The sequence below is a fragment of the Thermobia domestica genome, chromosome 5 (assembly GCF_964235325.1).
Source record: "Thermobia domestica chromosome 5, izTheDome1.hap1.1, whole genome shotgun sequence".
Taxonomy (NCBI): Eukaryota; Metazoa; Arthropoda; class Insecta; order Zygentoma; family Lepismatidae; genus Thermobia; species Thermobia domestica.
In genome coordinates this window covers 175,129,544-175,141,833 of record NC_137458.1, presented here as the reverse complement: position 1 = coordinate 175,141,833, position 12,290 = coordinate 175,129,544, and the positions used below count along the sequence as shown (strand labels likewise).

The following is a 12,290-nucleotide window of genomic DNA, read 5'->3' as shown; positions in this document are numbered from 1 at the left end:
TTCAAGCAGACGAAAAACTCCACATTCACCACGGCGTACTCCAGTGTTATCAGTCTCATACGTGGCGTGGAACCTGAATTCACTGACGAGGAAATTTACTCCGAATTGCATCAAGAAGGACTACCTGTCAAGCGTTGTATACGTATAAAGAATAACCAGGGTCCAACATACTTAGTCCGCGTTCTTACTTATCAACAAAACTAATCGACCAACTTCTTCTCCACGGTGCATATATATACCGGCGTCGTTACAAGGTGGAACCATCTCGCACACCAGCACCTCTGCCTGTTAGATGCGAGAAATGCCAACAATACAATTCCCATCCGACATCTGAGTGTCCGAACACCATCAAATGTGGCTACTGTTCACTTGAACATCCTACAAAAAGCTGCCCTAATATTAAGGAACCACCACATTGCGTTCGATGTTCTGAGGGACACATTACCTATAGCTACAAGTGTAAAGCTAAACCTAAACCCGATCCAGCTAAGCCAGAACTTGTTGTACCCATACCCTCTGTTGACACTCAACACCGCCATCAAATTCACTGCGCCATCCAATAACGGTTGAAGACCTATTACGCTTCCTCACTATTTCTCTACAAAATATCCATCCTTTTGATCGCAATTATATTCTAAATCAGATCATGTATGCAGCCAAATTACTGTTTAACTTACAACTTCATGCTACATATTCCGGATCTACAGTTCACTTTCAAATTCAACCACTCGAAGTCTGCGTTTAATATGGGTACTTCTACATACGCTAGTATAATACGTATCATTATTGCTTATAGCTTAGTTTTTCTTAACATTCGATCAGTCTTAACACATCAGGTGCTCTTTACACAACTTCTTCAAGAAAAACAAATTGCAGTCTTTGCACTTAACAAAACGTACCTCGCACCACATCTGAACTGTTACTTTCCGAAATATCACTTACTCCGACATGATGCTCCATCCGGTCCAAGAGTCTACGGAGGTACAGCTATAGGTGTTAGTCAACGCCTTCCTTATAGAGCAGTCACGGTTCCACTTCCGCTCACACTCCACCTTCCTGAGCATAATGTCACGACTATTTATTTTCGAGGCCGCACTGTCACATTCGTCACCATATATTTTCGTCCAGGCAAAACAATCAACTACGACTTCTTTCGATACATCGATTCTAACTTTCGGCACTACATTATCTTGGCGGATCTAAACATTCATAGTCGGTCACAGCGGGACAAAACTAACTTTCTAAACTTTCTTCACACTGAAACAGTTGCCGAGTTCCATGTGTTACCGAAGCCTACACGCCCCGTCAGCAATACAACTCCTGATGTTGTAATCACATCAACATCTCTCTCTCAGAGTATACAAATGCTTGTGCTTGATTCCATTGGTAGCGATCACGTACCTATCAAACTTGAACTTTACTGCTCTCCTCACTCTCAACCTAAGCTACCTCCTCAGAAAGTATTCTGTTACAAGCGAGCTAATTGGGAACAATATCGCACCGATTTGGACAATGCTACTAAAACCCTACTTATGCCTACTACACAATATGATCTTGATAACACAATAGCTGCGCTTACTGAATCTATTCAAGATGCAGCATACCGTTCCATTCCAACAACAGAAATACAATTACATAAACCAAAATTGCCTCCGCACTATTTACCTTTCATATCTGTTTCTCGTCGAGCACATCGTTCAACCCAAGTTACGTGCCAAGAAATAGATAACGCCAAACTTCCTGGAGCATTACTTCCCCTTCTCCGAGTGAGTCCTTTTGCAATCGACTCAGAGTCCCATGAATAGGTTATTTAAACCTATGTGGTTGATTTCATCTTATGCAGTTGATCATAGTCATTTCCGATATCAACGTAGAAATCAACCATTTCCGATTTCTACTTTATCACCATTGAACAAAAATTTTAAGATTGCGACAAGCAGATTTTTTTTCTTTTTTTGCAATCGGTTCCGCATTTTAAGAGAACATACCATCACCACCTGCAACATTCTATCAAAACCGGAAGTGGTTGAAATTTATTAGTATCTCCTACTTTAATATCGATTTCCATAGAGCAAAACCGGTAATGGTATTTTGTAATAAATTGAGCGTATCAAGAATAAGTACTATATCCTCCCTTAGCCTTCTATTCAAGACAAAACTGGTAGAAATAAACTGTTTCCGGTTTTAAAAATGATCGCTATGGAACAAGAACTGTAATAAATAGCGACAAGCGGCTTTCACCTTTCGATTCAGTGTTTCAAGAGAATATATCGTCACCACCCACAACATTCGAATAAAACTGGAAATGATTGGAATTTATTAGTACTTTAGTTTCAATATTGATTTCCATAGAGCAAGAACGGTGATGGGCCCATAAGAAACTACTTTTGATACAGATTCAGCGTCTCAAAATGAATTTTGTCTCAATTTTTATCTATCTTTTGAAACTGGAAGTAATGAAAATCTATCTATTATTTTTTGGTAACAACATTGGTCGCATAGTGAATTTAAAAAAAATAGTTAGCAACAAGCAGTTTTTTGATATGGCTGTGCCAAGAATGTTTCACCTTAATTTTATTATTTTTATTGCAACCGAAAGTGAGAGAGACTAATTACTAATTAACACTTTCAATTTTAATGTTAGTTTCCATAGAGTAAAGACACTAAAAGAAAGAGAGAGAGAGAGAGAGTAATGGCACTTTGATATGGATTGAGTACCCGAAGAACATGTCTTATTCCTTCCTTTATTGCAACCTGTAGTCATAGATGCACTAATTCAAGTTTTAGTATTGAATTCGCAAAATTTGATAGTTTGTGGCAGTGTCACACTATGAAAGAAACCAAACTTGTTTTTTCCTAATTCTAAAAAATAAACCCCTTATTTTTGGTTCATTTAAGTTTCTCCTTTTCTTTAATTTCAGAGTATTTCCTCACACAATTTGTCAGTAGTAGTACCAGGGGTAAAAGTGAGGAGGAACTCGGGGTACGTCGTTACCCCACTTCCTGAAAATATTTCTGGCGTTCCCCCACTTTCTAAAAATTTACAATAGGTACGAGGGACGGCGTGACGTCATGCGTCCCCCTACCTTTACAGATCCAATTTTACTCTTGAGTAATAGGCTATTGTGATGTTAACTGCTAGCAAAAGAGAATACAAGAATATGAGACCTCACAAAGAAAAGTGCATTTCGATTTCTTCTGTTTAACATCATATCTTTATGCCTACATCTAGTTTTCCCTTACCATCTACCTATATTAAGATTTAAACAAAATGGTACTTCGAAGAAATTAAATAGATGAAGAAGAAAGATAAATCAGAACGTGAGTAATTCTAAACTGTAACTGGAAAAGTCGTTTCTTAGCGTAAGATAGTATAAACTCTATTTATTGTTCTGAATTCTTGATGTACGAGAATCTTAGTTGAAATAGAACTCGCTTCAGTACACTAATGATTAATAAGTATGGAGTGTTCAATATAAATTTACTAAAGTACACATATCCATAAAAATTAGAAAAATGTATACATATGAATAGATGTAATATATATTCAAGAGAATGAGAAATTTATTATCTCTAAAATTAATTTGCAGCGAGAAAATAATGGTGAAGATGAATCCGGAAACACAGTTGAAAGCAATTCAATGCAATATGATAGTTTATTCTATGATAGCATAGAAAATGTAGAAATATCATCAATGTCATCTGAACAGGTTAGTATAATACATATAATCGATCGAAACTAAACGCAAGTTCAATTTGATTGTTTTTTTATTTTATTTTTATAAAGATAATCAAGAAAGTTCTGTCGCTTTTTGTGGAGGTCTGTGCTCAATTGGCCCTCACACCATGAGTTGAATGCGAATGGAGATAAGGCGAAGGTCAGTTGTTGGTGTGGGTATATCCAACATACTATCTGGCTGTGGCATTTCAGTTACACCGTGAACTTGAGTAAGGACAGAGTGAACATGGGAGCTCCACAGAGCATCATAAGGGCATGTATGCTATACGAGTTCAAACTGGGGTCAAACGCCACTGCAACGGGGCGGAACATATGCTATGTCTTTAGTGAGGGTGTCGTGACTACGTGGACTGTGTAGCGGTGGTTTAATAAGTTTAAGGACGGTGACGAAACACTCGAAGACGCACCACGTGCCGGAAGATTAACACATCTACAAAATGAAGATCTTCAGACAGCAATTCAGGCGAACAGTGGCCAGATATGTGAGGAATTGGGACTACAATTCAGTGTGAGTGAAGAAACCATTCGGCAGCACTTTCATCAACTTGGGAAACTACAATTTGGGCCGATGGTTCCTACCTGATTTGACTCAGGGAGACAAGGCAATGGGAGCAGACACCTGTGTTTCTTTGCTTCTCGTCTGAGTAAGGAGCCATTTCTGGACAGGATGTTGACATGTGATGAGAAGTGGGTCCTATACGAAGCTCCACGGCTCCGTCATCATTGGTTAGCATCCCATGAACCGGTTCCAAAATAGCCGAAACCAGCACTGAACCAGAAGACGGCCCTCCTATTTATTTGGTGGACTGCCCGCGGCATCGTGCATCGGGAACTGCTACCAGCTGGTGTCAGCAGTGAGCCGTGTTCAGGAAAAACGCAAACCTCTGGAGCCAGCACTTCTGAATCACTAAGGGGCCCTCTTGTTATAGAACAACGCTAAGCCCCAAGTGACTAGGATGATCCGGGACACCATTCTATGTCTTGGATGGGAAACACTATTGCACCCGCCATACTCCCGGACATTGCTCCGTCCTATCACCTGTTCCATTCCTTGGAAAATCATCTTAGAGGACGCTAGTTCAAATCCTTACTTCACAGAGAAAAATCCGTTATCCGGACATCGGTATATTGTACAAATATACGGTATCCTCTTGCTTACTATAGAAATCAGTACGGAGCATACGTTATGAGAGAGATCCTGACCGCCTGTATTTTTTTATACGGAAAGTACTTATAGATGGAACACTTATACAGCAAGTATTATAAAACATGCGTTTTCAGTTATACGTCTGCTGTACGTTAAGTCCAAAAACTACAGGAATTACACATGTAACCTATCTTTTTAAGTACGCCACCTACATTTTTTTTTTCTCAGTGTAGAGGTGCAAAATGCACTTGATACCTTCTTCGCTTCACGGCCCACCAAGTTCTACTGCGACGTAATCCATGGCCTTCCAGAACGTTGGCAAAAGGTCGTCGAAGCTGGATGATCTTCCAGGTACGTCTTAGGTGACATATCGATCTTCGAAGATGCGATGGAAGATGCAGAACTTTCTTGGTTACCTTTATAGGATCATGGTATGAGACTTAAAATGTTGTATTGTTAGTACGTCACCCATCTGCCCTTTACTCTGAACGATAACTCTTGAACGGATTTGAATTTTCAAATTTTCTTTTTGAAATAGATAAGCAGAGCAATTATCTCGACCGAGTTCGTTAATGGAACAAATCCGTTAACGGATTAACAGATAACTGCATTATTGCAAGCGAATCTTTGATTACTGTTGTAATTATTTCTACTGAGTTCCTTAATATACTTAACCTGTTAACATCATAATTGGTAACGGAGACGTTAAGATAGTTATCTATAGCCATTGTTTCATACCTGTAAGTAAATATTTTAATTCAAGTTTTTTTTTAACAGATAGCCAGAGTGATTATCTCAGCCGAGTTCGTTAATTGAATGAATCCGTTAACATATTAGCGGATAACGGGGACTTTAATGATGGCTATCCTATCTATAGCCTATAACCTGCTGTGGATTCAAATGAGACACTATTTTGAACACGTATTATTCACGACACACACATCCGAGCAGACTGCTGTTTGCACTGTTTCATACATTACGCCCTCTGTCATGCGATTATAGGCAGTGTCAGCTGAGGAGACAGTCAGCGGGAAATATGCAACCATCGAAAGCGGAAGTCAATCGGATTCATGTTCGAGATTTCGTGCTGAGGAATGCGGGACTCTCTGACGTTGAAGTTGTGAAGCACTTTCAAAAAGAAAGATTGACTCGTGCAGCTGTGTACAGAACATTAAAAAGGATCAAAGATAAGATTTCAATGAAAAAAGAGAAGGGGAAGGAAGGAAAAAATGACTATGACGAAAACAAATCAAAGAGAACACTGAGTCACTGATGGACGCTAGTGACGAATATACCATTTTAAGTCCTGCACTTGAATTAAAAGTGAGTTGTGATGTTGTGAGGAAGTGTCTACTGGAACTGGAGATCAAAAGGAAGACAAAAAAGGATGCTCCATATGCAGGTGTGAAACAAAAAGTCGTTGTGAACAAAATTGCCAGGGATGAGTTTCGTGCCTCTAATGATGGTAGTGACGTAATAATGAATGGTGAAACATTTATTGATATGAATGGGCATGATTTTAGTGGAGATATGTCGTACTTTGAATCTGGTCACATTCATGTTCCTGAATCCGTAAAATTTAAATTCAAAACTAAATTTCCACAGAAACTACTCATCTCGATGGCAATAAGTAGAAAAGGTCATTCTCGGCCATATTTTCATAAGCAATTAATGGGTGCAATTAATCAAAATATATATCAAAATGAATGCATTCTAAAGAAACTATCTATCAAAGAAAGCTATCCTGATAATGATTACACCTCTTTGCGTGATTTAGTTTCTTACTATACAATACGGACGCAGCAGCTGCTGGACCGGGAGGAAGTGAAGTTTTTGCGCAAAGAGCGCAACCTACTAAATGTGGCACAAATCCGTCCCATTGAGAAATTTTGGGCTCATTTAAAAGCAAAAATATTCCAGCCACCATATAAACGAAAAATACGTCATGTTTGGGAAAACGAGCTCGAAAATTAATACGTCAATTCATTGCAAACTACTTCGAACAGCTGATGGGGAATGTGGGTCCAAACGTCAGAACAGCTGCTAATCAGGGTGTTCTTTCTGTCATTAACTGATTTCATATGATTTTAGAATGTCTATTGTGTCATCAATACAAAAACTGTGACTTCTCATGTGCAAGTAAACAAAATACGGCAATTCAAACATGTGTCTCATTTGAATCCACAGCAGGTTATTCCATGCATATAAGCTAATTTTTGAATTCTGCTACCAGAGTAATTATCTTGGCTGAGCTCGTTAATGGAGCAAATTCGTTAGAGTATTAACGGATGACAACGATTTTACCGGTGGCTATCTATAGCTCATATCCCACAGATGTTAGAGAATTTTTGAATCCTGTTTTTGCAACACACATCTCGACCAATTTCGTTAATTCCTTTTATTCTGTGTTGTGACATCAGTTACTTCTGGTTCTATATCCTTATCTCTTATGGTAGAATCATGAATTAATATTTGTATAATTTGTAATGTGTCACAGAAAACAGAGCAAATGACAACATTTATTTATAAAGTAATGGTTTTATTTGAAAGTATCGGAAGAAGTAAAATTATACCAGCAATTCCTATAAAAACCAATAAGTTCTGTTTCTATCTAGGTTATTTTCCATTTCTTGTTGCACGAAACTGAGGCGTTGAACAAGAGAAAGACCTATAGTCCAGGGCCCAGCCTATACCCCCGTAAAAATTTTTAGGTCCGGAGAATTTGATTGCTGGAATGAATTATACAGTGACCAAATATAATTAAAATTTTAGGTAGACATCTGGTATCCTGTTCATTCTCTCTCGGCAGCCATTTTCCAAAATGGCCGCCACTCATATGTAAATGTCTATATATCTCGTGAACCAAGGTACTTAGAAAGGTGATTTTGGTGTCAAAGTATATGTTTTCGAGGTCGCTGAATCCAAATATGGCATCATCGGTAATGTCACTTAGAAACCTTACTAGCTGGCAACATTGTTGTCTTTAACGGCCAACTATAAAAAGCTAGTAATGCATATTGCACAAGGATGTAGCGTGTCCGTTCCAGGACTACAGAATACCAATTTTTGCTGGTAGTTGACATCACAGAAAAACAGATTTTAGAAATTAATATAAGCAAAAAGTGGCTTTAAATTCAACATGGCGGCCAATATGGCAGCTAGTGACCAGGCCGCCAAGTAATGGAGTTATTCAAATGCCAATAATTCACTTATTGGCCTAAAGAGTTCAAACAAGAAGCAGGATGTACAGGAAACGACAGACGTTCCAAGCGTTTACGGTTTAGGTCCAGAGAACGAAGCGTATTCTCAGGGGGAAAGCTGGGCTGCGGGGGGGGGGGCAGGCATTTTTATGAAAAATATTGATTTGCTCTAGAAAATTATGCATATAACGCACAGTAAAGCACTAAATGCTCCCTGAAAAATGTCATAAGATTCAATTCCTATTTTGTCCAAACTGTCTATAGTTGTCTGAGATAAGGAAGAAACTCATCTTTATTGTATTCTATTGTATATTTTAGAATTTGTGAGTCAGCACGTGCAAACTCCTTTCTAGCTGCAGCTAGTCATTTCCAAGACGAAGTATATTGTCGAGTTGCTGACCTGGAAAGTGAGGAAAAAATGTTTGCAGCCGACCTGTAGGCAACATATTCGTGGACAGCTTCAAGATCAATCTGTTCTTCCGGTATCTTGTGATGAAACAGTTTTTCGGACTGTGGTGGACATAATACTCATTTGTTTTCTGAAGTTTCAGGATTTATATCCCATGATGGGCACTTTCCATATGGAAAAAATCGCATTAAATTTGCCGGTAATTTATTGGAAGTGGAATGGAAGAGGCTATGATTGAATGTGAAATTTTTGGAAATAAAACAATACAGACTGTGCTTCATGGAACACATTATGTTCATTCTCTTCAAGGTATCCATATTGTTTCACAAGTTATACGAACTTTTCAATGGCAAGCCTTCTGGGCAAAGCACGACAAAAAAGTTTTCCAAACTCAGATAGAGCTAGCAAAATCGTGTCAAGATGCCTTATGAGAAAGAGATCATACTCAGGCCCATCACTGTTAAACAACTGATGCCAGTGTTTCACGAGTTCGATTGCACGAATTATCTGCGATATGCTTCGTGGTACCTGGAAATGGCCAGAAACCTAGAAATGAAATTGCCATATCTTTACAGCAAGTTTAAAGATGGACACTTCTTTGTGAAAGACAAGAACGGTTCCTTCAATGCAGTCCCTCCGGATATGAAACTTGAGCAGAGTATCCAAAGATCCCAAAAAAGCTCGAAAGGGATTGTTAGGCAAACAAGAAAAGTGGAATACGTTGCTAAATGGCAGTTGGTGTATAATAACATTCTGAAAATAACCAACATATTTAGAGAACTGACAAATTCTCGTTTAATGAATCACCAAGAAACTGTACTTCATCGTGACCTGATCGGGATAAGAGGCGAAAAGTTTGGTGTGCAAGTTAAGCGTTTGCTAGATTTTGTGATTCAGCAAGGCAATCCATTGATTACCAGGAGCATCCAGTAAAGCTGCATAACCTTCTAACTAGACAGTGCGTGGACGAAGAAATTGCACGTCGCTTGTTAAATGTTTTGGCAGAAGGAGAACCAACTGAAGAGGAGAGAAACGCACTTTTCAAAGGAGACGCACCAACGAAACCACAAAAATACGTTTTGGTGTCGGAGCTAGAAAGCCAATTGCAATCGACCCAGAAAAACAATTACCAAAACATCCCATCTTCCAACAATTTTGATCGCCGACTTCATGGCTCAGTTGCGAACCATTAAAATGTCATCACTGAAATACTCCGGTGAGGTGATGCACCGCTTTCTGCAGACAGTGATGTCTACTTGTGATGCCCAAGAGTTGCATATTGTTTTCGACAACTATTTTCCCTTATCAGTGAAACAATCGGAGCGGATAAAGAGATCATCGGATTGTTCAACAATCGAAATAGTATATATCGACTCTTCAACCCTCATTCCTATTTAATTAGATAAATTCTGGGCGTCAACAGAAAATAAGATAAAACTGCAAATGTTTGTGTGCGAGATTTCATGTTACAAGACTCATCACTGATGGTTAAGGGTCCTATTGTAATTATTGGTAAAATACTTAATGATGGTGATGAGCTACAAGCAACCCAAACCTCTAATCCCGAAACCTCAATTGTACAAGATCTTAACAGTAACGTGGAAGAAGCGGACCTGCGTATTGTACTTCACACATACTCGGCAATACTTCAAGGAAAGAAGAGAGTTGTTGTTCTTTCAAATGACGCCGATGTTGTTGCATTCCTTCTTCGCTTTGTCGAGAAATTTTTGCTCTTAGGTTTGCAAGAACTTTGGGTAAGCTATGGAAGTGGCGAAAAACTACGTTTTTTACCTCTTCGCACGCTATTCTCCAAATTTGGTTCACTTTTCTGCAACAATCTTATAAAAGCTCGTATACTCACAGGCAATGATGGTCCAAGTTAGCAAAATTGGAACCAAGAAAGGTGCTATGCGTGCGGAACCTACAATGCATTTACAGAAGTTTGTAGAGACAGAGGACAACACAATCGGAGTCTCTGTTGGTGAGAAATACCTACTGCGCGTTTGGAAACCTAGCACAAACTGTTCAACTTTTAACGAACTAAGATATGAAGAATATATAAGAAATGCTCCGCTTGCAAAATTAACCCCAACTTCAAAGTCAATCTAAGGTCACATTCTCCGTGCCTATTATTCAATTAGAAAAGACCTTACCATATTAGAAACATCGTTTCCGGAACTGGATCCCTATACTTTTGGATGGACTGAATTGAATGGTGTTTTGCGACCAATAAAATTCATGAACCCGTTGCCAAATGATGTGATTGGAAAATGTGGATGCAAGTTGTGTAATAATTATCGATGTCCTTGTAGAAGTGTATTTTACAAGTGTACGACTTACTGCAAGCGTAATAGTGCACAATGTAATAACAAATAATAAGTCCAAAGTGAAAATTTTGATAAGCAAGAAAATTTTGATAAGCAAACAAACTGCTTCATGACAGAGATAACATAAAAACTACGTTATACAAAGAAGATTGATAATGAATAAAACTATCATAATTATATGTTAGAAATATATTTGTATCCAGCGAAATATTTTGTACATACGATTTTTACTATTTCTTATAAATTATAAAATTTTACATCCAGTATTATCATTCGCTCTTTACCTACATAAACTAAAATATTTGATTCGTATTCGCCCTTACGGTATAATGTCTTGGTAATATTAATTTCCAAAAAACAGTGTACTACATTTAAAATTAGTTTGAAAATAATTTCATATGATTGAACAAATCCAAAAACACAGGATTGTTTTAAAAATCATTTATCAAGTGTAAGTGGCTCCAATGATAATCTGGTGGGTGTTATACCAACCGCCATATTGAAAATGGTTGCCAAGATAGAATCAACGGGATATTAGATGTCTACCTAGGATTTTATTTTATTTGGTCACTGAATAACTCATTCCAGCAATCAAACTCTCCGCGCCAAAACAATTTTATAGTTATAGTAAATTTTAATTTTATCTGGCCCATACGGGGTTATAGCGCCGGAAACGAAAGAATTAACAAGAAACAGGGGTTTGCTCCCTTGTCCTCACGTCGTTATGCACAGTACGGACATACTACAAATGGAATCTTACGGGACATTTCCAACGTACATTTTGAAGGACATTTTGTAGCTACATCCTTGTAGGTATAGTTGTCTGGAAACAATGGGTCAAAGCTTTGTTTTTCATTGAAAATGTGTGCATTTTTTAATTCTGTCGCCCCCCTGAGAATACGCTTTGTTCCCTGGACCTAAACCGTAAACGCTTGGAACGTCTGTCCTTTCCTGTACATCCTGCTTCTTGTTTGAACTCTTTAGGCCAATAAGTGAATTATTGGCATTTGAATAACTCCATTACTTGGCGGCCTGGTCACCAGCTGCCATATTGACCGCCATGTTGAATTTAAAGCCACTTTTTTATATTAATTTCTAAAATCTGTTTTCTGTGATGTCAACTACCAGCAAAAATTGGTATTCTGTAGTCCTGGAACGGACACGCTACATCCTTGTGCAATATGCATTACTAGCTTTTTACAGTTGGCCGTTAAAGACAACAATGTTGCCAGCTAGTAAGGTTTCTAAGTGACATTACCGATGATGCCATATTTGGATTCAGCGACCTCGAAAACATATACTTTGACACCAAAATCACCTTTCTAAGTACCTTGGTTCACGAGATATATAGACATTTACATATGAGTGGCGGCCATTTTGGAAAATGGCTACCCAGAGAGAATGAACAGGATACCAAATGTCTACCTAAAATTTTAATTATATTTGGTCACTGTATAACTCATTCCAG

General features: G+C 38.3%; 1 protein-coding gene across 1 annotated transcript in view; it reads left to right on the top strand.

Annotated features, from left to right (window-relative positions):
• LOC145686291 (32 kDa beta-galactoside-binding lectin-like) overlaps window positions 1-12,290 on the top strand; it is a 164,515-nt gene that overhangs the window by 74,348 nt on the left and 77,877 nt on the right. Inside the window, exon 5 of the mRNA XM_081759429.1 lies at window positions 3,591-3,710. Within this exon, the coding sequence (XP_081615555.1) occupies window positions 3,591-3,710 (120 nt within the window). The remainder of the gene's footprint in view (window positions 1-3,590; window positions 3,711-12,290) is intronic.